The sequence below is a fragment of the Zonotrichia albicollis genome, chromosome 7 (genome assembly GCF_047830755.1).
Source record: "Zonotrichia albicollis isolate bZonAlb1 chromosome 7, bZonAlb1.hap1, whole genome shotgun sequence".
NCBI lineage: Eukaryota > Metazoa > Chordata > Aves > Passeriformes > Passerellidae > Zonotrichia > Zonotrichia albicollis.
This window is the reverse complement of record NC_133825.1, coordinates 18,315,406-18,342,502: the sequence shown is the minus strand read 5'-3', so window position 1 is coordinate 18,342,502 and position 27,097 is coordinate 18,315,406. Positions and strand designations below refer to the sequence as shown.

At 53.4% G+C, this 27,097-nt stretch overlaps 2 protein-coding genes across 5 annotated transcripts in view; both read right to left on the bottom strand.

The window, feature by feature from the left end:
• LOC141729657 (uncharacterized) overlaps positions 1–23,500 on the bottom strand; it is a 73,420-nt gene extending 49,920 nt beyond the window's left edge. Inside the window, exons 1-7 of one of the 4 annotated variants that reach the window (XR_012581058.1) lie at positions 22,974–23,500; positions 18,171–18,378; positions 17,291–17,671; positions 1,620–1,718; positions 1,336–1,517; positions 1,035–1,135; positions 469–944 (exon numbers count right to left, since the gene is read on the bottom strand). Coding sequence is in view for 3 of the 4 variants with exons in the window: in XM_074544490.1 (XP_074400591.1) it covers positions 16,505–16,686; positions 16,789–16,887; positions 17,291–17,671; positions 18,171–18,378; positions 22,974–23,417 (1,314 nt within the window). In the remaining variant the exon portion in view is untranslated. Of the gene's footprint in view, positions 1–468; positions 945–1,034; positions 1,136–1,335; positions 1,518–1,619; positions 1,719–16,504; positions 16,687–16,788; positions 16,888–17,290; positions 17,672–18,170; positions 18,379–22,973 lie in introns of those variants that run through there. The other 3 variants (XM_074544490.1, XM_074544489.1, XM_074544488.1) reach the window with 3 other exon arrangements.
• LOC141729667 (C-type lectin domain family 2 member D-like) lies at positions 21,023–21,759 on the bottom strand. Its single transcript, XM_074544507.1, has 3 exons — positions 21,604–21,759; positions 21,303–21,403; positions 21,023–21,212 (listed from the first exon to the last, which is right to left on the bottom strand). Exons 1-3 carry the CDS (start codon positions 21,742–21,744, stop codon positions 21,098–21,100), a joined length of 357 nt encoding a protein of 118 aa, XP_074400608.1. The 5' UTR covers positions 21,745–21,759; the 3' UTR covers positions 21,023–21,097.
• Positions 23,501–27,097: the final 3,597 nt, after the last annotated feature.

Sequence of the window (27,097 nt, the reverse complement as noted above, 5' to 3'; positions counted from 1 at the left end):
TGCACCCTGTAGCTTTAATAAACAGAAGTGTCACAGATACTAGCTTAGGCCATAGCACAATAGAGACTGGGATATCTTGGAATGATTGTTTGATGCAACTAACTCATAAAATGGTGTCAAATACTTTAGTGATTTTCCAGATTCAAGGACTTCTTTATCAGAATGACAAGAAAACAGAAACAAGAGCGTGGGAAAAAAAAGACTTTATTGATCCTCATTATCAGAGAGTGAAAATACAAAAAGATAGAATCACAAGAAACCATGAAATATAACAGCTTAAGGTAAAAGATGGCCTGAAAAAGTTAAAAAAATCTAAACCAGCAAGAAAATTCAATGTTATGGTGCAATTCTTAAAAGCTGGTAAAAAATTTACATATATTACATATATATAATTTAATAATAAATTTCATATTATAGATCCTAAATATTAGAGCTACATACACTCTTATAAATGTACATGCAGCTCTATATATGTAACAGCATATAGAAAGCGTAGGGTGAGTTAACCCTGTGCAAGCAGACAAGCAGCCCAGGGCAGGACTTAAACGCACAATAAACTTTTGTAAAAAGCGTAAATAGTGAGCCGTATTTCCCACACATAATGAGGGCAATGCACTCACTGCAGGCAGCATCGGTGGCAGGATGGATTGCAGAGACTTTTCCTCTGCAGCCCCAGCCCAGCGCTGGCACTGGGGATGGAGAGGCACTGAGGTGACCCTGAGAGGAAGTGCAAGGCACAGGGCACAGCTGAGGAAGGACAGCGCTGTGCTGGGCTCAGAGGTGAAGCTGGCACTGCCCAGCGTGGAGAAGGTCCTTTGTGCAGCCCCTGTTACAGGGGAGCTTGGGCCTTGCTGCAGACATACGGCCGCTCATTGGAGCAGTTGTCACTCCTGAATCTCCTGTCAGCCAGGTACACGCACTCGGAATTGCCAAGGACAGGAACCCTGCAGGGAGGAGCAGAGGCAGCGCTGGCTGCCAGGGGAAGCCCTTGTGCCCCTGTGCCCCCAGGCCCTGCCCGGCTCCCCGGCACTCACCGGGAGCTGTAGCTGCTGCCGTCCCCCCAGTGCAGGCGCTCGCCCCGTCTGCGCAGCCCGAGTCAGTAACCGACATTGTGGCAGAAGCGGAAGAGCAAATCCTGCCCAGGAGAGAGGAGTGGGAGCTGCCCCGGCCCCTCGGGGGGACACGTGCCCGGGGCTGCCCCCGCACGCCGGGGCTCCTTCCCTGCAAGGCCCCGGCCCAGGGCTGCAGCCCCGGCCCTACGAGCACCGAGCCCAGCCCAGGAGCGCCCCCAGGCTGCCCTCAGCCACCCCACACCGCCCGCAGCCCCTCACTCACCATGGCATCCTCATCCTTGGCAATGGCCAGGGAGGCATTGAGCTCGGAGCACCGTTCCTGACCCTGCTCCCACGTGCTGTATTCCCTTGAGAATCCGTAGCAGACATCCTTGTACCCAACCCAGTCATGGGGACAGCCCAGAACCACCAGGGGTGTCGCAGATGTGACTGGAACTTGTGGTGCTGCAGGTGGAAGAGGAGAAGCTCTGAGGATTCCCCTCTGCAGGGAGCAGGGAGCCCGCTCTGCCCCGAGGGGCTGGGCCCACGCTGCTGCCCCTCCCTTACCTGCCAGCACAGCCAAGGCCGCCCCCAAAGCCAGCACCAGCACCAGGAGCAGCAGAATCAGCACCGCCGTGCCCACGGGATGGCACCTGAACCATTCACCTGGAGCAGGAAAGAGCTGCTGGCTGCCAGAAGCAGAGCCGGCTCTGCAATCTGCTCAGCCCATGGCCAGGGAGCAGAGCAGAGAGCCCTGAGGCAGTGTGGGCCTCCCTCAGCTGGCAGCCAGAGAGCCAAGAGCCTGGCCACAGGCAGGGACACAGCTGTGGCCACAGGCAGGGACACAGCTGTGGGCATAGGCTGCAGCAGGAGAACTGCACAGCCTTGGGGGCAGCTGGGGCTCTTGCTTCCAGCCACGGATGGGGCCCAGCAGAGCACGAGGGCTCTTCCAGACATCGGGAAACAGCCACACACCTGCCAGCCCTGGCCTTCCGAGGGGACATGCAGAGGTGGCGCTGCACTCACCCAGGAATCTTCTGAGGTTCCTTTTGTGTTCATTGCCCGTTGTTGCTGTGCCCTAGGGAGCCTGGGGCTCCCTCACGTGCCCGTCACTGGTGCAGAATCCATTCTTCACATCTGCACTCACTGCACGCTCACAAGTGGCATCCCCCTGCTGATGCCAAGAGGCTTCCTGGGCCCCAGGCAAGTGTGGAACCGAGGCTGCTGCTCCCTCCTGGAGATGCTGGGGCTCGTTTGCCGCTCCAGGAATGGAGTAGGATTCACTCTTCTCCTGCTCACAGCCGCCATCTCTCTCACCAGAACAAACAGCACCTTGCTCCTGACACATCAGGAGTGCTGCTGGCAGATCCTTTGGGAGCTCGGCCTCGGGAACAGCTTTGCAGCCGCGCTGATGGCACCCTGAAAGGGACACGAAGAGAGGTCGCTGCTGCTGCCAGACCTGCGGGACACCGAGGCTCAGGCACGGACACCTCCCGCCCGAGCAGCGGCCCCGAGCCCGGTGCCGCATGGGCGGGAAGGGTCCCGGGCACGGAGCAGCCGCCTCCATCCTAGCGAGAGCAGCCGGGATGAGCCATCGCTGCCGCGGCAGCGGCTCCATGCCGGCCATCCGGGCAAGGAGGAGAGCGCGGGCAGCCGCTCCCTCGGCTGCGATCCCAGCGCAGGTGGCACACGGGGGAAGCCGGCACCAGGAACTCGCCAGAACCCCTCGGCCCTCACCGCGGCCCCCAGCTGGGGCAGCACCGACCGCGGCCCCACCTGGGCTGGAGCCGCCGCCTCGCTGGGTCCCGGTGCCGCCGCTGCTCCGAGGTCCGTCACGAATTCGCCACGCGCCGCCGCCGCCGCTCCGGTCCCGCTCCAGTCACACCCACCGGCCCGGTACGGCCGCAGTCAAGTTCCGCTGTGGATGTGGGAGCGGGTTTTGCCCGTTTTGCCCAATCAGCGTTGGAAAGCAGCGAGGGTCCTGCCTTCACCCGCGGTGCGGTGCTGGGTGTGCCGAGCCTCGGCCGGTGGCGATGGCCGGGCCGTGCAGCGCAGGGGGAGAGCGGAGGGGCGCGGCCCCCAGATGGTCAGACCGCCAGGAGCAGCTTCCCCGGGGACTGAGGTTCTTCTGCAGGTCCTCCGGCGTGGGTCCCTTTTCCTTAGCGCGGGGTTTTCGCACAGGATTCGCAAGGGCCGTCCCCTCCCACCGCGCCTTTGCAGCTCAGGCAGATAAAAGTGTATTCCAGTTCTGGACGATATCCACCTGGTTTGAATTTGCACAGGAGGTATTTAAAAAAGCGATGCCAAAGTTTTAGCTACTAAAAGCTGTACAGCGTCTGAGACAGTAACGAAGACATTGAATCCCAAACAAGAGACATAAAGAAATTACTCAATCTTAAAACTAAAACCCGCTGAAAATACTATAGAAAAAAGACTTTTTTCTGTAAGACTTAGAAGTATGGACAGACATAGTTCAAATTAATATCAAACAAAAGACTCCACAGCAAAGCAACCAAATTTTAAAGTCACTATAATCGTAGGAAAAGCTGAAACAGAGAAAACAGGAATAAAATTACGTGCCTCTAGAAAAAAAAAATCTCTGGTCAGAGCGGGTACAAGGGGATGCCGGCCCCGCCCCCGCCGGCCCCACCGCCCCCGCCGGGCCCCACTCCGCCGCCGGCCCAGGCCCCTCGGCGCGGCCCCGCTCCCCGCACTGCCGTTGCCCACAGCCTCCTCCCCGCCGCCCCTGCCCCCCGACGGTCGCACTCCAAGCCTCTCCTGCCGCTGCCCGCGCTCCTGAGAGCAGCACTGCCTGCCGGCTCGGCTCGTGGCGGCCTCGCCCCTGAAACGGGAGCTGCCGGCTGCTGCTGGCCCGGGGCAGCTGCGGCTCGGAGTCCGCCTGCCGAGGGGCAAGAAGCAGCAGCCCCGGGCTGCTCACCACTGTGCCCCGCATGATTCCCTGCCCCGGCGCCTCGGAGCCCGGACACACCGAGCGCCGGCACGGCCGCTGCGGCTCCCTGCCTGGGCACACGGAGCGGCTCCCGGCACACGGAACTCGCAAGAACCCCGAGCCCCGAGCTGAGGCAAAACCGACCGCGAATCGCACCTGTGCTGATGCCGCTTCCAAGCTCTTTGGTCGCCTTCCAGTACTCCACAAGCTACCGACGCTCCATCTCCAGTCTGGAACAGCGCCGTTCGGCCGTTTTTATTTATACCGCACCCCTCAGAGTGGGAGGGATGTTGGCAGATCTGACCAATCAGCGGCCATGGTCGGCTATGATGCAAAGCCGTTTTGCTCCCCGCCCCGCCTCCTCTCCCTGGGGTTCCCGCTGCCTTCTCCGGCATCGGTTCCTTCACCGTTCCGGCCCTTCTCGTCGCTGGCAGCCCGGATTGCGGGATGTGAACCCGAGTCCCTTTGGCCCGGCTGAGCGCAGTGCAAACCCCCTGCGGCGGCGGCAGGCGCGGGGCTGCCCCGCCGAGCCCCGGGCGGGTCCCAGCTCGGCTCTCCCCGCTCGGCTTTTCCCTCGCTGCCGCCGGCGCTTTCCCCGCTCCCGGGGCTCGGCTTTGCCCGCCGGCTCCGCTTGGTCCCGGGGCGAACTCACTCCCCCCGTGGCTCCCCAGCCCTGCGGCGGGGCGAACCCCCGGCATTTGCCGAAGGGCTCTGACTGCCCCTGGATACTGAAGCCTCACGGAACGTGTCCTAGAAGGCCGTAAACATGTGCTGAAATGCTTAGTTGAAGTTAATCTTGTGTGAGTTCTGATTTCTCTGAGAATTGTTACTGGAGATATTCAAAGCGGTACATGCAGTGCTTCGTTCGTGTCATGTGCAGCATAACACAGTCTAATTTCTTTAGTAGAAATGCTGATAACATTTACCACATGATATTACACTAAATACAATCTCGAGAAGCTCCCGATCTCTTGGACACTTGGTCAAATTCTACTTTGCTGTTTCTTTCGGTAGAATTGTGCTTTAAAAGGTTTTAGTAAATTTCTGATTCCTTAAAATTTGTGGCTGTCATGAGTTTTACTCATTGTTAAATTACATAGGGTCAAGTTATTTGTTACATTTTCTAATCCCTGCAGGAAATCCATCAGGCCGTTATTTCAGCCACGCTTGGTTCACATTTTCTGTGTCTTTTGGTATTAATACCATCAGAATAAGTTACATTTCATAGTACCCAGAACTTTTAAGGACAATTGATTCTTAGTTCGGTTCTGTTTCATTTGAATATTATTTTAGTGTTGGTAAGATTAAGCCAAGTTAGATCTGAGTAATGTTATATTTTATTACTCTATTGAGGTAATTTTATCAAGACTCATTTATGTTGAGGTGGATTTCTGTCAGGTTTGAGTGTTGCTGAGTTTGGATGAGGTCACGTTTCATTCTTCTTCACTTTAAGCCATTTCATGTTCTATTCAAGTTTTGTTAAGATCAGTTTTTATTCAGTATTAAAGATGTTACCTTTAAGTTCTCTTAAGTGTACCTCTAATTCTATTGATGTGACATTGAATTACTCTGCAATTGATTTTAAGTCCCAAGTTAATTTTGCTTAAATATGTTTGCTTGCATTGCAAGATGTGGTTCTTTCCTTCTAGAGATAAGACAGATCCCACTGAAGCAGCTGTGATGAATCACTGATAAACACCTGCCTTTGGATAGAAGAAGATACAGTTTGCTGGGGCCTTGATCCTCTCACAGATTGCACAGGTGTCAGTGCTGCACTGCCTGACAGGATCATTGATTGTGATCTCTTCTGCTTTATCTTCCACAGAAAACACAGGAGAGTGGGTGGTTGTTCTACATTATGGCTGTTATCCATTGTAAGCTGTTCAGTGTTTCATTGTATGGATACAGGAATGCTGGAAGAATATTGTCTCCAATTCCTGAGGCAGTCACTGCTGATAGATTGGTTCCATCATGTGAATTCACTCATTTTTATAACAGGCATTATTCCTAAGACACCATTACCTTATTTATAACTAGCTTTTCATGAACTTTGACATATCTTTGTGTGACTATCTACAAGACATGGTGTCACTTTGGGCTCTCTCTGTTTTGCTCTCCAGCTGCAGGTGCATCTCTTTGAACAGGCTGTCTGCAGCCGTTCCCTGCACTGCCTGCTCAGCCTTTAGTCCCTTCTCTTGTTCCAGCAGGGTTGCTGTGCCCTGACCCAGGGCTGTCTCATGATTTTCCTGTGTTTTCAGAGTTCCAGGATGAGATCTCTGGGCTCTGTCAAAAGCCTCATCTGAGCTGAGGTCCTGTGGTGTTTCCCGACCCTTTTGTGCCACATCCTCATGGGACAGGGCTGTGACCTGCTGAGGGCAAGGCTGCTCCTGCTCTGTGGGAATCACACACAGCCCCAGGTATTCTCACAGGAGCACTCCAGCTCTTTGCTGTGCTTGGGGCATCTCATAGCTGCTATTCTTGAGAGATTTGTTTTTGAGGTGTGTGAGGGAGACCCTCCCACTGACGGTCTGGGCTCTGGCCAGGCCCTGGCTTGACCTGGTTGGAAATTGCCAACAAACCCGGATGTTTTCTGCCTCAAAACTATATTAAAGTCTCTTGGCCTTGGCAATTTGACCCTATACCAATAGGACAGCTGGATCTATTTTTAAAGTGAGCTTGGACACCTTTCCGGGAATGGATCTCCAGGACCTCACTGAAATGAGGTTTGTCAGCTGCTGCAGGCTCTGGGGGATGCTGCAGTATTAAAGAAATTGATAATCATGCAATTTCACAAGTGTTATTAATTACATGAATTATCTGATTTATTCTTATTACTGTCAGTTTCTTTTTTGCACTGCATGATTGTTTTGTTTTGATGTTCCCTTCATGATCATAGCAAGAGACATGCATGTTATTTTTAAAACAAAAAGAAAGGGGAATTGGCTCCAAAAGAATGTCTGAGCAATGCAATATTTATACTAAAAGTATTTTAAAGGCTTTTCTGTAGGTGTCACAGTGAGGGTGGCTGTGACAAACCTCTCTGGTTCCCCAACTTCAGGCCAGGGTGGTGAAAATGAAAAGGAGCAGGTTCGATGGAGCTGCCTAGAAAGAATTTTAATAAAGGGTGAGAAACAACAAACCTGGAGAAGCCATGCACAATAAGAGGGGCAGGATCCAGAGACCCCAAACAAAGGGGAAGCAACAATAGATACACTCAGGGGTGGAACATTCTAGAACTGTAACCATATGGGGGAAACAAGTAAGCACTAGAGGAGCAGAACTTGGGCAACTTAACATAAAAACACCCATGGCTCACGGGGGAACTCTCAGGCTGGCCGTGAATTAAACAAATGATTCCCAGGGCTGGAAACCAATGCCTGGCTCTTTTGGGGTAAAATCCAGGTGAGTCTGAGTCCCAGCTGGGCCAAGCCCCACACATGAGGATCTCCAGGGGAGTGTGCAATGGCAAGGCCTGGCTGATTGATGGACTGAGGCAGAAGGGGTGCATGTGTTTTATCAGCAGCAGCTTTGAAGGGGTCACCTGCTCACCTGATCAGGCATCGATGGCCTCCGAGCAAGCGAGGCCCAGGGAGAAGAGAGGTGACCTTGTCCCCACTCAGCCTTGGTGGCCAGGACAGGGACAGAGGCAGGACTGCCAGCCCATGCCTGTGCCTGGGGACTCGGAGAGGAAAATGAACAGAGGCCTTCTGTCCTACAGTATTTACCACCCTGATATTGTGTTCTGCCAACCCTCTCCAGCTATTCCTGCTCCAGGCTTCCAGAAAGACATTCAGTGATGCCAAGGCCAACATTCCCAGCTGTTGGGCTTCCTCCTGCCAGGGCAGCACAGCCCCTGGTTCCAGCCATAGGGACTTTAGAGCTATGGTGATTTATTTCCATTCCCTAAGAGACATTGGACATGATCTTTGTGTTCTCCCACGCTGCAAGACTCAATTGTCCTTGAGAATGCAAAATTGGAGTATTTTGTTGATTGTCTTTCATGTGCCTTATCCTGTACCTAAGAGATAACCAGTAATAACCTTAAAAAGATAGTAATCTCACAGGAGCAAACTGATTTAACACCAGAATAAGTAAGCTTTTTTTTGGTTTTTTAAACAAAATGCAAGGGGAATTCCTGCATATGGCTAGAAATGCTATAAAAGAAAAGTCTTTTAATATCATGGTTTAGCCCTGCTGATTGGGTTGGGTGCAGCTCACAGCTTGTCTGTTAATTCCCATGAGAGAGAATCAGAGGAATGAGAATCAGTCTGCAGAACAATCTATTGTTCTAAAGAAAAACAGGTTCACACTCTCAAAAACAAGAAATCTCTCCCATGTGAATCAGTGAAGGATATATGTAAACTAAGCAAAAATAGGGAGGTTTAGTGTAAATGCAAAATGCCCTTTACTGACCAATGAACTAAGTGTCAGAGTGTTGTGAGCCAATTAGATCTAACACGGTGCCAGCTGATAATCCTCTAAAACATGAGCTGTGCAACAAAGATGAGCCTTTTCTGGATGAACAAACGGAGTCCCGGCTGATTACAACAAACCAAGGAGGATTTTTCCTCAATTTAGTTTTGTAAAATGAAGGGAATTTCGGTTTCCTTCCTCAATTTCCCTCTACACACACCATTCTGGGGGCTTTTGCACATCTTTTTCACCTGTGAAGGTCCCTTCAAATGCAGGGTCCCCCGGGATGGAACTCTTACAGTGGCACATCCAGAGGTTCCTCTCACGGGAAGCCCTTTCAGACCAGGGACAGCCGTGTTTGCTCCCAGTTAGAGCCTGAAGATGATGAAAATGGGGCTCTTTCCCTCAATTCCAACAGCACCATAAAGAGTTTCTCCTTCCATTTAAACATGAAGAGCATGAAAAAGGGAGGTGCCAGGAAGGCAGGCGCCACCGAGGGAGGCACCCAAAATGATGAAAAAACTGTTTTCCTTCAAATGAGACCCTGCAAATCACAGGTGAATGGGGATCCTCCCCAGTTCAAACACAATTACAGAAAAGCTTTCCCCCCTCCATTTCAATCCCATTTTGGGGGCTCTGGGGAGGGACTGGGGGCACTTCCCCCTCCTCACTGCTCACCCCTGGGGCTGCTGCCCCTCGCACAGTGCTGAGCAGTTCCCTGCCAGTTTCCCTCTTCCTGGCAAGCCCCGGCAGGGATGGGGAGAGCACTGGGCAGGAGCTGGGAGCGCTGTTCCTTCCCAGGGCTCCTGATATCCCTGCCAGTGCTCCTTCCTGCTCACTCCCGCTGCTCCCACTCTCCCTCCCAGTTCCCTCCTGGCATTCCCTGTGCTCCCAGTTCCCTCCCAGTGTTCCCAGGATCTCTCCCAGTGCTCCCAGCGGCAAAGTCCTGTGGGCACAGCGTGCTCTGCTCTTGAAGAGGCGAGACTGGAGCTGTCAGGAGAGCAAACCCGGCTGGGAAAACTACACACTGTCACACAGGAACAAAACCCCTAACAAGGATAGGTTCCTCTTCCTGGCACATGAAGAGAAGGAGAAATCTGACAGGCATATTCTTCATCATTCTGCCCAGGCTTTGTCAAACCCTCCAGCTCCTTCACCTCAGGAAATAACAATTGGCTTCTAAGCAGTGACTTTGATGTCACTGAGCAGGTTATTATGGATTAATCTCACACTGGAAAGCAGCCTTCACACCCCTACTGCTCTTTGCATCACCCAAAGAGTTTGGAGGCTGCTGCCCAGGGAGCTCCTGAGTTGTATCTTCGTTGTCAATCTTATCTGCCCCTTGTTTAATTGTAAAAACATAAATAAAATGCAGGGATCATTGGCCCAGGGACTTAGGACTTGCATATCTCCTCCAAAAAAAGGGGAAAAAATGTTGTTATCATATTTGTAGAGTCCCATACCTTCTGGGTGGTTTTCTCACACACAGCTCTTCACAGCAGTGTTGTTCCTGCTTCTTCATCAGGGCTCCTCCAAGGATCTCTCTGACCTGCCAACCCACCCCCTTTTATCCCAGTGATCTTCATTAGCCACAGCTGCCACCCAATTAAGGACATCACAGCTGCAGCCCATTTAGAACAACTAGCATTGGGGCAAGGCCACTCATACCATACATATATTTTACTAGGACTCCTACTATATTTACCCCTTTTCTTTTACTTACAGATATTCAAATACAATACAGATTTTAAAGTACAATACACACATTTCCCCATGACTCAAAGACCATGTACAACACACAGAGCTCCTCACTCAAAGGTCACATTTTCACAGCTCCTCACTGTCACAGCTCCTCGACTCAAAGGCCATGTTCTTCTACAGCTCTCGGCTGTCCTATCTTCTATCACCACTTGTTGTTGTTATATTTCTAGAGGCTCAGCTCTCAGGCTGCCACAGCTCTTAGCTATCCTACCTTCTATCACGTTGGGGTCGCCACTAGTTCTTGTCAGATTTCTAGATTCCCATATCTTCCGAGTGGTTTTCCCACACACAGATCTTCACAGCAGCATTGCTCCTGCATCTCCATCAGGGCTCCTCCAAGGCTCTCCCTGGCCAGCCAACCCACCCCCTTTTATCCCAGTTATCTTCATCGGCCACAGCTGCCTCCCAATTAAGGACATCACAGCTGCAGCCCACTTAGAACAACTAACATTGGGGCAAGGCCACTTATACAATACATATATTTCACTAGGACTCCTATTATAAAAAAAGAGTGTTTCACCCATACCACAGAGTTTAAAAGTTTATGTTATGTACATATATTTTGGAAAGGAAAAGAGGAAGAGTAAAATATTATTTACTGTGCCAATGGTGCTCCAGCCTATTTCTGTTCTCTTCTTTCAATTGTAGCATCTCTAAGGATACTTAATAAAACTCCAAAACTAAAATAACATTGAATTTAAGCTGAATGAGAAGCAATCTGGCTGCAGGCTTGTGGCACTCCACTGCCTGGGTTCCAGTAAGGGAGCTCATCCCCTCGGCAGTTCCAAGCCAGATCCCAAAGTCCTGAGCATCAGCTTTCAGCTTTTTGAACACTGAACTGTAAGAAAAGCTGCTGGGGAGGGCCATGCTCCAGGCACATCTGTGCCATTTCATCTCTCCAGCTCTCTCAGCTCAGCTCTGCTCTTTTCCTCTCTTTGCTGCCTTTGGCTCAGGCATTTCTTGAGGGGCTGTCCTGCACTGACCAGAGCATGAACTGACCATCAGACAAACAGCTTCTGGCACTGTGGCTCTGTCCTAAATGGACCATTGCCCAAAGGAATTCCAGGGCCTTAATTTCACTGACTCAAGATGCCTTTTAAAGGAACCTGGTTTGATGCCCTCCATTTCTAAACAAGGAGAGCACAACACTCCTGCACTCCCTGCCAGGGTCGTTCTTTGAGCCTTGCAGAAAGGCTTTAAAGCAGCACAGAGGTTGTTAAGCACCAAAAACTTCATCCAAAAGTCAAATTAATGGCATGGACAGAGCCTGACTTTAAAACCTATTTAAAACTGAATTAAAGAGCAGTTTAATTGACAATTGACAGGATGAGAAATGTTTCCCTAGCAGTTGTTGAGATGGCAAAGTAAGGGAGAGGATGGAGCATGGAGTGGGGGAAAGAAGGGGAAAACTTTCATTTGCACGGTTGGTTTTTAATCATCATGCTCACATCTCAAGGACTTGCAGAAACCATTCTAATCTCAAGAAAGGAAAAGGTTCCTGGGTATTTTTCATTTAGCAAGTGTCCTCAGCAGCAGGAGATGGGAGTAATTTCCAGGAATCAGACATTTTATTGTGTATGACAAACACTGGGGATGTCTAAGGACCATTTGTGGGTTTGATGAGATTATTTTGTAATTGTTCATGTATTAATTTTTTTTATAGTATTTAGTTTTATCCCTGCTGGTGGATCCTGACTCCCTTAGACAGGGTTGCTAGTTTTTGATGATAACTTTAGAGTGGTCGGTGCTGCTGTGGCTCTCATTAAAAACTCCCTTCTGTTTCTGTTCTGTCCTGGGCCAGCGAGTCTCCCTTCTCTGCTGGGATGGGTTTGTGCCCCACAAGGGCCCGGGTGGTCCTTGGCTCACCCTCAGCACTGCTGGCAGTCCCCATGAGCTCACTGTGCACACACAGTGTGACTGTTCTGGCTCTTGGGAGAGCCTCCATGGGCGCTCCCAGATTGCAATGGCTGGGCTGAAGCACAGCAGGAATTGCAGTGCCCTCTGTGCCCGTGCCCAACACAGCTGTGACATTCACTGTTCCACTGCCCTGGCTCAGGCTGCAAGGGGGCTGTGGCTGCTCACTGGGGACACCTCCCACCTAAAGGCCATCAGCTGTGGGCAACAGCTCTCGGTGCTGTTCCTTGGTGCACAGTTGGCTTAGTTAAAAGCACAGGCTCTCCATGGATGTCTTGCTCAGTTACAGTCCCTGGCAATGCAGCTGTGATAGCTCTGAGTGGTTTGGGTTGAATTACTGCTGGAGTGCTGTAAGCAAGAGCTAAAACTATCAGCTCTTGGTTAGAGTGTACTCAAATAATAGTTGGGAACACTGAAAATCTAAGAATCATGTTTTTGATTCTGCTGAGAATTAAAAAGTCCTGTCTCTGTTGTGAAGTATTAGAAACCCCTGTGGGCAGAAATTGATGACAAAAGTTTGTTTAGAGGTATGTTAATGTAGAAATTGTTAGTTTGCATCGTGCCCCTGGGAGTAATAAGTCGGGGTTGCAGGGGAGATTTCTGGTGATTTTACAAATTGCATCTGCTCTAAGTTTGTTTGCGATGGAGCCGCCGTTCTTTGTTTTGTGACACGGTGGCGCTGTGAGCTCCTGTTGAAGTTCCCGACAGAGGCTTTTCTGTTATGTTAAATTTGGAGCGTCAGCGATCTGTATAAGATCTCCCTTTTTTTTGTACTGAGGGTAAGTATTAGGTAATTTTGTGTTTTTCTCTGCTTCAGAACAGTCTTTTTTAAAATGACTATGTTTTTTACAGGTAAAACATGGCTATTTAATGGGCTCTACCTGGAAAGCCGTGAGGGTTTCTTCAATAGTTTTGGGGTGAGCCTCAATAACTCTTCGGATTTAATTTCCCAGCAGATATTGGGACTTTGTAAGTTGTTCCCCCAGAGCAGGAGCTTGTATGGTCACGATGTGCTGTGGAGGGCTGAGCTCACCACAAGCTGAGAGCATTCGTGGCACTGTTGGTGGCTGGTGTGGTAAAAGAACCCTTTTACATTTATTGTTTGTGTCAGTAAAGGCAAGGCTTTAAGTCAATGAGGATGTGCTGTTTCCTTAGGACACTGCTGTTGAACTGCTGGTGCCAAGCGATCTAAAAAGGCAAGAGAAGGTTTAGTTGTGGCTTGTTGAATCAGAGAATCGGCATTTTCATGGGTTCTTGCAGTTGTACAGTTAAAAGAGTCTTTCTGGCTGCATTTCTAATATCTCTTATTCCTGCTCTAGAAAGGGATTCGGCTTGGTCTTCAGCTTTATGGTTTGGAGGATCTCTAGCTAATTGACTGATTGTTAGTTGGGCTTTAGGATTTCTAGCAGAGCTCTCCACTGATCTGTGAAGATGCTTTCGCTGTTCCAAGTCCCACAGAATATATTGTGAGTTTGTTAAAATTACAGATGAAATGTTACAGCAGTCTGAAGGGCTGAGGTGATAAGAATCATATCTACTTCTCAGCACGTTATTGAATACGGGGAGTTTAAGGTTTAAGAGCTTTTCTTAAATTATCAATATCCCAATATGCTATAGGCTCCCACCGAGGATTAGCGTTATTTTCCTTATATCGAACTGGCACAGCAAGGAGTTTTCTATATGGTGAATGAAAACCCTTATCTTGCATGAGTTTAGGTCTAATCTCAGCCCAGTCAGTCAGTTCCCGTTGTGTGTTCACGGGGCTGGGATGGAACGGGTTAAACTCTTCCTCTGATCCAGAGTCCGTGCCCTGCTTCATTTCCCTATGGAGGAGTTTGCCAATCGCGGGTTTTTCTCTTTCCTCTCTTTGCCGGCAGCCAGAGCTCGGGTTTTTGCAGCGTTGGCAGAGCAGCCTCGCTCCTTGAGCTGGGCAGAGCTGCCCTCGCTGCCGGCCGGGCAGGGCTGGAAGATGCCGGGCGGGCCGGGGATGGCAGCGGGGGCTGAGCCGGGAGAGCGGCGGGGGCTGCGGGGCAGCGCCGGGGGCAGCGCGGCTCCGCTCGGGCTTGCGGGGCCTCTGGGCAGGGCTGGAGGGAGGGAGGGCTCGGAGACACGGCTGGGGACGCGCAGGGGCTGCACACAAGAATGGGGAAGTGGAAAGCTTTGCAATTTGCTTAAATAAGTTAATTATTACCTCATTTGTACGGAGGGAATACATTTGTGGTAGTATGGTTTTGATTGATGGTAAAAGTATTGTACAGTTTGTGTTTAACTGGGTCTCAGATGGAGGGTGAACACAGAAGTATTATTTATAGTTGGCAATTGCTTTTAAACTTGATAGTAAACTTTGTAGGTTTTGTTTTGAAATATCATAGGAATTAAATTAGATTAGAGCGTTAAGGCATTTATCAATGTCTTTGGGTTGCTTGGATATTTTGTGCTGGAATATGTTTTTTAAAAGCTTGCTTGATGTTATGTAATAGGAGATAATATTGGACTCTGTTTGAGTTGAGCTAGTGAGGTCAGTGGAGGTTTTGAGTGGTTTTTTGTAAACTAATTCTTTCAGATCTTGTTTCTTTGTAGTAGCAATGAACAAAGAATATTTTGAGGTTTTTAACTGCTTAAAAGATAGCTGAGTTATTGTTTTCTTTAGAATGGATGTACTGTTTTGTTGGTTTTTATAGTTTCTATAGAGACGGGGTCACTCAGAAGTCTATTAAAAGATTTTATTATATTATCAATCTCAAAAAAGAATGAAACATAAGAACCATAAGCCACAACGTTATCCTGATAAAAGCTAAGTTATTTCCTAGTTGCAATACCTTATAAATGTTTTTCAAGCTATTTTCTTTTACCACACAATACTGCTATTACTTCTAACACCAATCACTTAGATTTGTACCTCACATAGTCCTATTTAGAATACATCTATCAGAGCTCTAAATCTCTAAAATATCTACTCTTTCTGTAAAGCATCTTTTATATATATATCTACACCCTGATATACACTTTATATTTTAAAACTTATTTCTAATTCAATCTCTCAACAATAAAATCCCTATTCTATAGCTTTCCTAAGTCAACACACCTGATCTCAATATTTGCATACAGATATACAAGACCGTGTGATCAACTTTTAGAGATTCTTTACAAATCCGTTCCTCGCGGCTCCGGAGCAGCCAAAGCTCGGAGCAGCGCCCGAGGGGCAGCGGGGACGCGGCAGCGGCAGCCGGGTGTGAGCAGGGCAGGGAGAGGCGAGCTCAGGATCCCGGGCACCCGAGCAGGGGGGACAGGGCCCTGCGGCACTGAGGGGTGACACTGAGGGGCCCGTGCAGGGGCTGCTCTCACCAGCACAGGTTCAGCCCACAGCCCCACAGCAGGAGAAGCAGCTCTGGGCTGGGTTGTGGCGGTGGCAGCGAATTCCCTTCCCTATGCAGCAGCTCGGACCATCGACCTCTGAACGCGACAGACAAAGAGCCAGCAGGTGACAGACAGACAGACAGACAGACAGACAGAAAGACCCTTCTTCACAGTCAGGTGCCTGACGCCAAAAGTGGGATTCCGGCTCAGCACGTGTCAGCAGTTCTTCCTCCTCTTCCAAGGGCAGTCCACGTTCCGACCACTTTGTGATGATTTCCCGGAGCCGAGGGAGATCTGGATTTCCCATTGGAGCTTGTTATGTCATGAGGGCAATGCAGTCACTGCAGGCAGCATCGGTGCCACGATGGATTGCAGAGACTTTTCCTTTGTAGCCCCAGCCCAGCGCTGGCACTGGGGATGAAGAGGCACTGAGGTGACCCTGAGAGGAAGTGCAAGGCACAGGGCGCAGCTGAGGAAGGACAGCACTGTGCTGGGCTCAGAGGTGAAGCTGGCACTGCCCAGAGTGGAGAAGGTCCTTTGTGCAGCCCCTGTTACAGGGGAGCTTGGGCCTTGCTGCAGAGATACGGCCGCCCATTGGAGCAGTTGTCACTCCTCAGTCTATTCTCAGCCAGGTACACACACTCGGAATTCCCATCGACAGGAAGCCTGCAGGGAGGAGCAAAGGCAGCGCTGGCTGCCAGGGGAAGCCCTTGTGCCCCTGTGCCCCCAGGCCCTGCCCAGTTCCCCGGCACTCACCGGGAGCTGTAGCTGCTGCCGTCCCCCCAGTGCAGGCGCTCGCCCCGTCTGCGCAGACCGAGCCAGTAACCGCCATTTCTGCGGAAGTAGAAAAGCAAATCCTGCCCAGGAGAGAGGAGTGGGAGCTGCCCCGGCCCCTCGGGGGGACACGTGCCCGGGGCTGCCCCCGCACGCCGGGGCTCCTTCCCTGCAAGGCCCTGGCCCAGGGCTGCAGCCCCGGCCCTACGAGCACCGAGCCCGGCCCAGGAGCGCCCCCAGGCTGCCCTCAGCCACCCCACACCGCCCGCAGCCCCTCACTCACCATGGCCTCCTCATCCTTGGCAATGGCCAGGGAGGCCCCGAGCTCGGAGCACCGTTCCTGACCCTGCTCCCACGTGCTGTATTCCGCTGACAAGCGGTAGCAGACCCCATTGACTCCAAACCAGCCACGGGAACAGCCCATAAGTGACTGCGAAGTTGCAGGTGTGAGTGGAACCTGTGGTGCTGCAGGGGGAAGAGGTGAAGGTCTGAGGATTCCCCTGTGCAGGGAGCAGGGAGCCCGCTCTGCCCCGAGGGGCTGGGCCCAGGCTGCTGCCCCTCCCTTACCTGACTGCACAGCCACGGCCGCCCCCAAAGCCAGCACCAGCACCAGGAGCAGCAGAATAAGCACCGCCGTGCCCACGGGATGGCACCTGAACCGTTCACCTGGAGCAGGAAAGAGCTGCTGGCTGCCAGAAGCAGAGCCGGCTCTGCAATCTGCTCAGCCCATGGCCAGGGAGCAGAGCAGGGAGCCCTGAGGCAGTGTGGGCCTCCCTCAGCTGGCAGCCAGAGAGCCAAGAGCCTGGCCACAGGCAGGGACACAGCTGTGGCCACAGGCAGGGACACAGCTGTGGGCACAGGCAGGGACACAGCTGTGGGCACAGGCTGCAGCAGGAGAACTGCACAGTCTTGGGGGCAGCTGGGGCTCTTGCTTCCAGCCACGGATGGGGCCCAGCAGAGCACGAGGCCTCTTCCAGACATCGGGAAACAGCCACACACCTGCCAGCCCTGGCCTTGGGAGGGGACACGGGCCCCTTCCTAGAGGCCACAGGGGTGGCCCTGTACTCACCCAGGAATCTTCTGAGGTTCATTTTGCGTTCATTGCCAGTTGCTGCTGTGCCCTGGGGAGCCAGGGGCTCCCTCACACTCCCATCACTGGTGCAGAATCCATTCTCCTCATCTGCACTCACTGCACGCTCACAAGTGGTAACTTTCTGCTTAAGACAAGTGGCTTCTAGCACCGCAAGCAGGTCTGGAACTCTGGCTTCTGGTTCCTTGGGGAACTTCTTCCCAACTCCATGAATGGAGCAGACTTCACTCTCCTCCACCTCGCAGCCAGAATCACTCGGAATGGACAGACAACTACCTTGCTCTCGAGACATCAGGAGTGCTGGCAGATCCTTTGGGAGCTCGGCCTCGGGAGCAGCTTTCCAGCCGCGCTGATGGCACCCTGAAAGGGACACGAAGAGAGGTCGCTGCTGGTGCCGGCCGTGCGGGGGCTCAGGAGGGCGGTGGCAGCTATGGCTGCGCTGTCGCCGCTGCCCAGAGGTGCGGCAGCAGGTGCGGAGACAAGCGCAGCCTCCGTCAGCTCTGCGGCGGCCGCAGCCGCGGCCCCTGTGGCTCTGCAGCCGCTGCAGCCCAGCTCCGTGCCGGGCCGGGCGCTGAGAGCGCCTGCGAGCTGCCGCCTGCTGCTGGCCCGGGGCAGCTGCGGCTCGGAGTCCGCCTGCCGAGGGGCAAGAAGCAGCAGCCCCGGGCTGCTCACCATTGTGCCCCGCATGATTCCCTGCCCCGGCGCCTCGGAGCCCGGGCTCACCGAGCGCTGGCACGGCCGCTGCGGTTCCCTGTTTGTGTGAGCGGGGGAAGCCGGCATAAGGAACTCGCAGAACCCCCCCGGCCCCCTCCGCCCGCAGCGACCCCCGAGCTGGGACAGCACGGACCGCGGGTCCCACCTGGGCAGGAGCCGCCTTCGAGCTCCGCTGCCGCCTCGCCGGGCTCCGAGTGCTGCCCAGCGCCGTTCCCGCCCCGGCTTGACCCTGAGAGCACGGTGGCTGCCATCTGGGCCGATTCGCCTAGCAGCGATGAACGGAGGCGGCGTGGGTGATGGCGGGCTTTGCGCCGATTGGACCAAGAAGAGAGAACACACCCATCGCGGAGCGCCTGGATTGGGGAAAGAAGGAGAAAACTTTTATTTGCACAGTGGGGTTTTAACCCTCATGCTCACACCTCAAGAAATTGCAGAAACCATTCTAACCTCAAGAAAGGAAAAGCTCCCTGGATATATTTCATTTCAACAAGAGCCTAAGGAAGCCCCCAGCAGCAGGACATTGGGATAACTGCAAGGCTGGTTTCTGCAGCAGACGGAGCAGGGGTTGCTCCCCAAAGCCAGACCTTCACCCACAGCACAGCAGCGTGAAGGTAGAAAAACTAGCATACGACAAAGCCTTATGTGAGGAACGGGTTATCGAAAGGTTTTATAAGGAAAGAACAAGATCTGGGAAATAGGACCTGGAAGGTGAGAGAGGAGGGAAACAGGGAGGCAGATGAGCCCTTTTAAGATTCGAAAACAAAAAGGAGGAAAGAAAATGGAGGAGGAAAGAAAAGGCTGGCTCTAAATTCCAACACAGCCGGCACGGCCGCTGCGGCTCCCTGCCCGGGCACGCGGAGCGGCTCCCGGCACAGAGCGCAGCGCCGAGAAGCCTCGGCCCCGGAGCAGGCTGCATGCGCCGCTTTGTGCCCGCACTCGGCGCCTGCAGCTCTTTGGGCTCTGAGGCACTGCGTTCAAGTTCATGCCGTGCCAGCCCCGAGCCGGGCACGGACACCTCCCGCCCGAGCAGCGGCCCCGAGCCCGGTGCCGCACGGGCGGGAACGGTCCCGGGCACGGAGCAGCCGCCTCCGTCCTAGCGAGAGCAGCCGGGATGAGCCATCGCTGCCGCGGCAGCGGCTCCATGCCGGCCATCCGGGCAAGGAGGAGAGCGCGGGCAGCCGCTCCCTCGGCTGCGATCCCAGGGCACGGGGGGACACGGGGGAAGCCGGCACCAGGAACTCGGCAGAACCCCCCGGCCCTCAGCGCGGCCCCCTCCGCCCGCAGCGAGCCCCGAGCTGGCGCAGCACCGACCGCGGGTCCCCCCTGGGCTGGAGCCGCCTCTGAGCTCCGGGTGCCGCCCGCCGCTCCGGAACGACACGAACTGATCCCGACACAGCCCACCGGCCACGGTCGCTGCCGCCGCATTTTAAGCCGCTGTCCGTGTGGGAGGGGTTTCCAGTTGTGAGCAATCAGCGTGCGGGAAAGAATCGCGGGCCGGGCTGGGAGTGCAGCCAGGGGCGGGGGCAGAGACAGGGAGGTGTCACGTCCCTCCTGTGCCGAAACGCCGGGGCTGAGCTCCGGCGTCGTTGAAGCTGGTAAAGAAGCGCAGCACCGGGGAAGCTGCGTCTGGGGCTCTAAACAGTGAGTTCTCGCAGGCATTCTTGGGCTGGGCTGGGCCTGGCCAGGTGCCCGGGGCCAGCAAAACCGCTCTGTCCTGCTCCTCTTCACGCTGGGCAGACCTCGCTCGCGCGGGTGGGGCGAGCACCGCGGGCGCAGCGAGCACCGCGGGCGCAGCGAGCAACGACGACCAAGGGGAGCAAGGAGGAGGAAGCGAGCACCGACGAGGAAGTGATCACTGCTGCCGGAGCGAGCAACGACGACGAAGCGAGTACCGACGACGAAGCAATCACCGCTGCCGGAGGGAGCAAGGACGATGAAGCGATCACCGCGGGCGAAACGAGCACCGCGGGCGGAGCGAGGAACGACGACGAAGCGGAGCAACGACGAGGAAGCGAGCACCGACGAGGAAGCGAGCACCGACGAGGAAGCGAGCACAGCGGGCGCAGCAGGCACCGCTGCCCGAGCGGGGACCGACGATGAAGCGAGCACAGTGGACGGAGCGATCACCGCGGGCGGAGCGAGCAACGACGAGGAAGGGGAGCGACGACGACGAAGAGAGCACCGCGAGCGGAGCGAGCAATGACGACGAGGGGCAGCAACGACGACGAAGCGAGCACTCCGGGCGCAGCGAGCACCGACGACGAAGCGATCACCGCGGGCGGAGCGAGCAACGCGGGCGGAGCGAGCAGCGCCGGTGGCCGCGGTGCTCGAGTGTCTCAATAAAGGCAGCCAGAGATCTCTCAGCCATCATGGGCATAACAGGCCCGGACTAGGGACATTATTTTTAATTGAATTTATTGTCAAACAAATCAGAACAAGGGAATGAGAAGCACGACAAATCTTAAAAATGCACCTTCCCCACACTGTTCTCTCCTTCCTAGGCTTCACTTTATCCCCAATTCCCTCTCCTCCCTCCTCCCCACACAGCGGCACAGAGGCATGGGGGTTACAGTCACGTCATGTCACTGCTTCTCCCTCGGAGAGGCAAATCCCTTGTCCTGCTCCACCCTGGGATTCCTCCCACAGAAGGACAGTCAGATCCTTCCCAGCAGACAGACAGACAGACAACAGACTATTCTCCACAGTCAGGCGCCTGATGCTGAAAGTTCGATTCCTGCTTAGCACGTGTCAGCAGGTCTTCCTCCTCTTCCAAAGACAGTCCAAAAGTGCCACATTCTGGCCACTTGGTGATGATCTCCAAGAGCCTAGGCACAGTTGGATTTCCCACTGGAGCTCGTTGTGTCGTGAGGGCAATGCACTCACTGCAGGCAGCATCGGTGGCAGGATGGATTGCAGAGACTTTTCCTTTGCAGCCCCAGGCCAGTGTTGGCACTGGGGATGAAGAGGCACTGAGGTGACCCTGAGAGGAAGTGCAAGGCACAGGGCGCAGCTGAGGAAGGACAGCGCTGTGCTGGGCTCAGAGGTGAAGCTGGCACTGCTGTGCAGCCCCTGTTACAGGGGAGCTTGGGCCTTGCTGCAGACATACGGCCGCTCGATGGAGCAGTTCCCACTCCTGAATTTATCGTCAGCCAGGTACACGCACTCGGAATTGCCGAGGACAGGAACCCTGCAGGGAGGAGCAGAGGCAGCGCTGGCTGCCAGGGGAAGCCCTTGTGCCCCTGTGCCCCCAGGCCCTGCCCGGCTCCCCGGCACTCACCGGGAGCTGTAGCTGCTGCCGTCCCCCCACTGCAGGCGCTCGCCCCGTCTGCGCAGACCGAGCCAGTAATCGATGTTCCCATGGAGGCGGAAGAGCAAATCCTGTCCGTGAGAGAGGAGTGGGAGCTGCCCCGGCCCCTCGGGGGGACACGTGCCCGGGGCTGCCCCCGCACGCCGGGGCTCCTTCCCTGCAAGGCCCCGGCCCAGGGCTGCAGCCCCGGCCCTACGAGCACCGAGCCCGGCCCAGGAGCGCCCCCAGGCTGCCCTCAGCCACCCCACACCGCCCGCAGCCCCTCACTCACCATGGCCTCCTCATCCTTGGCAATGGCCAGGGAGGCCCCGAGCTCGGAGCACCGTTCCTGACCCTGATCCCACGTGCTGTAATCCCGTGAGAAGTAGTAGCAGACCCCATTGACTCCAAACCAGCCACGGGAACAGCCCATAAGTGACTGCGAAGTTGCAGGTGTGAGTGGAACCTGTGGTGCTGCAGGGGGAAGAGGTGAAGGTCTGAGGATTCCCCTGTGCAGGGAGCAGGGAGCCCGCTCTGCCCCGAGGGGCTGGGCCCAGGCTGCTGCCCCTCCCTTACCTGCCAGCACAGCCAAGGCCGCCACCAAAGCCAGCACCAGCACCAGGAGCAGCAGAATCAGCACAGCCGTGCCCACGGGATGGCACCTGAACCATACACCTGGAGCAGGAAAGAGCTGCTGGCTGCCAGAAGCAGAGCCGGCCCTGCAATCTGCTCAGCCCATGGCCAGGGAGCAGAGCAGGGAGGCCTGAGGCAGTGTGGGCCTCCCTCAGCTGGCAGCCAGAGAGCCAAGAGCCTGGCCACAGGCAGGGACACAGCTGTGGCCACAGGCAGGGACACAGCTGTGGGCACAGGCTGCAGCAGGAGAACTGCACAGCCTTGGGGGCAGCTGGGGCTCTTGCTTCCAGCCACGGATGGGGCCCAGCAGAGCACGAGGGCTCTTCCAGACATCGGGAAACAGCCACACACCTGCCAGCCCTGGCCTTGGGAGGGGACACGGGCCCTGCCTAGAGAGCACAGGGGTGGCCCTGCACTCACCTAGGAATCCTGCAAGGTTCCTTTTGTGTTCATTGTTGGTTGCTGCTGTGCCCTGGGGAGCCAGGGGCTCCCTCACACACCCATCCCTGGTGCAGAATCCATTCTCCACTTCTGCACTCGCTGGATGCTCACAAGGGGCATCCCCCTGCTTATGCCAAGAGGCTTCTTGGGCCCCAGGCAAGTGTGGAACCGCAGCTGCTGGTCCCTCCTGGAGATGCAGGAAGTTCATCAACACTGCTGGCAGATCCTTTGGGAGCTCGGCCTCGGGAACAGCTTTGCAGCCGCGCTGATGGCACCCTGAAAGGGACACGAAGAGAGGTCGCTGCTGGTGCCGGCCGTGCGGGGGCTCAGGAGGGCGGAGGCAGCTGTGGCTGCGCTGTCGCCGCTGCCCAGAGGTGCGGCAGCAGGTGCGCAGACAAGCGCAGCCTCCGGCAGCTCTGCGGCGGCCGCAGCCGCGGCCCCTGTGGCTCTGCAGCCGCTGCAGCCCAGCTCCGTGCCGGGCCGGGCGCTGAGAGCGCCTGCGAGCTGCCGCCTGCTGCTGGCCCGGGGCAGTTGCGGCTCGGAGTCCGCCTGCCGAGGGGCAAGAAGCAGCAGCCCCGGGCTGCTCACCATTGTGCCCCGCATGATTCCCTGCCCCGGCGCCTCGGAGCCCGGGCACACCGAGCGCCGGCACGGCCGCTGCGGCTCCCTGCCCGGGCACACGGAGCGGCTCCTGGCACAGAGCGGAGCGCCGAGAAGCCTCGGTCCCGGAGCAGGCTGCATGCGCCGCTTTGTGCCCGCACTCGGCGCCTGCAGCGCTTTGGGCTCTGAGGCACTGCGTTCAAGTTCATGCCGTGCCAGCCCCGAGCCGGGCACGGACACCTCCCGCCCGAGCAGCGGCCCCGAGCCCGGTGCCGCACGGGCGGGAACGGTCCCGGGCACGGAGCAGCCGCCTCCATCCTTGCGAGAGCAGCCGGGATGAGCCATCGCTGCCGCGGCAGCGGCTGCATGCCGGCCATCCGGGCAAGGAGGAGAGCGCGGGCAGCCGCTCCCTCGGCTGCGATCCCAGCGCATGGGGCACACGGGGGAAGCCAACACCAGGAAGTCGGCAGAACCCCCCGGCCCTCACCGCGGCCCCCTCCGCCCGCAGCGAGCCCCGAGCTGGGGCAGCACCGACCGCGGTCCCACCTGGGCTGGAGCCGCCTCCGAGCTCCGCCGCCGCCTCTCAAGCTCCGTGCGCCGCAGTCCCCGCAAGATGAAACTAACGTTCTTTTGGCGTAGCTGTATATAATGGTCTTTCTGTTCGGGGATGGGGGTTTCGGCGCACTGAAAGCAGTCACGTGGGCCACGCGAGGTGTCAGCGGACCCCACCGCCGCTGCTCCGGAATGACCCGAACGCGCCGCTGCCGCTCCGGTCCCGGCCAGACACAGCGGGTACTGCAGGAGGTGCCGCGGGACGGACTCCGGGCGGTGGAGCTGATTGAGTCTTGCACTGCAGCGCAGCCCAGCCCGCTACTGGAGCTGACTGGGGCTGGTGCCGCAGGAAGAGCCGATGTGGGAGCGGCTTCTGACCAATCAGCGCGCGGGGCAGCAGCGAGGGGCGGTGACGAGAGACAAGGGACTTTCCAGCAGGGAGGGGCGGGGGTGCCGGGGGCCTGGCTCGGTGCCTGGCGGCGTTGCCATCCCCGGGGACAAACTAACACCAAAGGATCCACAAAAGCTTTGAGACATCAGGGTAATCTAAATTCTACCCCAATGACTTGAGACCCACCTGTTTCTATTGTCATGAGAAGGGACACCTGTGGAAATTTTGCAGGAAAAGGAAGCAAGATAAAAAGGGGTTTCAGGAGGAGTAGGGGTGTCAGGGACTGTATTTAATGAGGACTGAAACACCAAAAGAGCCCTTGATTAAATTAAGAATTGGTCCTCACAAGGACAAGCACTTTGTGATCATTTTTAAAAAAATGTATGTATATATAGGAATATTTGAAGTCAGAAAACAAATTAGTCAGGGGCATCTCACATGTTGAAAAGTGAACAAAAATGTGTGGAAGACTCATCCCCCTGGGGGCTGCTATATGGTATACAGGCCATTTAAAAGGATCCAGATTCATTTGGCCAAATTACCCTGAGCGGGCAGGTGGAAATATCTATTAGTTATTAATTGACTCAGTGGATAGAGGCCATCCCTGCAGCTCGGGCTACAGCTCAAACAGCAGCCAAAATGTTGTTGAAGCCTATTATTCCAAGATTTGGATTCCAATTGAAAGGGATAAAAGCAAATAATTTGGGGTAGAAGTTTTTATAGTAATGAATGTAGATTTTATGTAGTTTGGCCAAACTATGTGTGTGAGTGTTTGATATGTGTTATTTGTTTTGTTTATCAAAGTAATTGTGTTACAGCAGAGGGAAATGTGCAATGTGTACCAAAGGCTGGCTAAAAAGTATAGTTTATGTCCACCAGAAATTTTTATACAAGCTACTAATTGTAGGCATTGGATGTAACTATTGTAAGGAGAGGTGGTATCAGCATTGTCGCTGTGGTTACCTAACATCAGGGTTGGTCCAGAGTGTGGACACACTGATACAGTAGTGAGCTCAGTTAGAACATACAAACAGCGTGACTACAGATGGAAAGCTTAGTAATTAAAGGTAATTAAATTTTAACCTTTGCTCAAACACCAGCTTGCCATCAATTCTGGAATCATTGGGGTGAGTAAACCCACTGCATTTGGAGGCCAAACAACATCATGAAGAAGGAATTCAGCATTTCCTGAGACACTGGGATCTGGGACTAATGCCAGCAGCAGAGGCCCAGAAAGAAACAGAGCACTGGACGTGTGCTGGGCATGGCCTAGGCTGTGCCCCGTGGGCTTGTATTGTCTGTACAGTTTAACTCGTGCTGGAAGGGAACCAAAATAGAAGAAAGGGAAATCAACTGCACAGAAAGGATCATAAACTTTTACAATCCAGCTGTTTGGGCTCCAAACAGATCTGGGGAATATAGAACTCCAAACTATATGTAAATCGTTTGATAAGACTGCAAAAGGTAATTGAGGTCGGTTGGAACAAAACAGCTGCCCAACAAAACATTGCACCTGCTGGTAACAGTCTATCAGAGCAGATTGGCCTTGGACTATCGAATGGCTGAAAAAGGAGGAGTTTGTGAAAAATATAACACATCTAAATCCTGTCTAAAACCAAAAAACAATGGAAAAGTGTTGATCAAAAGAAGCTAATTGTACCTGTTAAAAGTTGGAACCCCTTTGGGGAAATCTGGTGGTTTATACTAGCTGGACTCATTATTGGAACTGTTGCCTACACCATTTTTTATCTCCTGTGTTATGTAAGTGAAAATACCACATATTACATTTAATCAAAAAGAGAAATGAGGCAATGTGAAAACCTGGATTTTTGGGGATGTAGAAGATACTGAGATTCAGTCTTTTAATAGAAAGCATGAATCAATATGATCAAAAAGAGAAAATGGGAGAAATTGTGCTGAATGGATATTACTCATGCTAACATTTGTAACTATATTGATATTATAAAAATATTTGTTAAAAAGTAATAGAGGAAAAGGATATGTAATTAGTGTCATGAAACAGACGTTCTCAGATGTTCATGGAAAAATAGGATAGAGGATGAAGTATTGAGATAAGCAATATCCTAAAACAGAATCAGCCTTGTGATGATCAGAGTTAGGAAAACTCCCAAAGCAAAATTTGCCTTAGGATGAACAAAGTTGGGACAACTCCCAAAGCAGAATTGGCCTTGTGATGTACAAAACTGGGATGATACCAGGTTTCCACCTATGAAATAATAAGGGTTATTTTTGGCATATAATGCTGGCTTCTATAACACAAGACTTGGGGCACGTGTGCAGCCTGTGGGGGTGTTCAAAGGACAGTGAGGATGAAGAGGTGCCTTCATCAGAAACGATCCCCAAAAAGCCAAAAGACCCCTTAGCAACAGGTGGAGCATGCACTGTGCAGTGCAGTGACACAGATTTCAATAATAGAAAACAGGAAGGGATTTACAAGAAAATATTGATGAATGTGTGTTAGCATACAGTATATAAGTTGTGTTTGGATCCTTTTGCCTTTTGTACATGAGGCAGGGCGAGAAAAACCCTCCCTATACCAAATCAATCGGTTTTGCTTATGCTTTATCCAAATCATTGCCAAATTATTTTGTATCTGCTTGATTATATTTGATTGTATAATTTTATATAAAATTACTGTTCAATTAAAATTGGAGCTAAATTCTAATTTTGTGTTTATTAAATTAGACATATAGGGACCTCATTCATAACAGTGTAGTCACTTTTGTTTCATTCTCTGTGAGAGGACACAAAGTTGGCAAAGCTTTGGTTAGATTCTGCTCCTCCCTCCTCTCCCAGTCTTACAGTGCCCTGTGTAGTGGTTTTGGTGCTGATCAATCACTAGTGCACTCATTTATTGCTGATCAATCACTAGTGCACTCATTTCCTGCTGCTGTGAGATAGGGTTAGGACAAAGTTAAAGCAGGCTTAAAACTTTAAAACGGTATAAAGAAAATTTTATTAATACTAACTAAAAGAAAAAAAGTGGCAAGAATTAAAGCAAACCTTTTACAACACTTCTAAAACTCCTCCTCCTCCCACAACTTTTTCTTTTACACTGACAATGTAAAGAAACAAAACCAAAAATTTCCACTTATTTTACTACCTTTAAAATAGTCTTTCTTCAGTTCATTTAGGGAGAGAAGTCCCT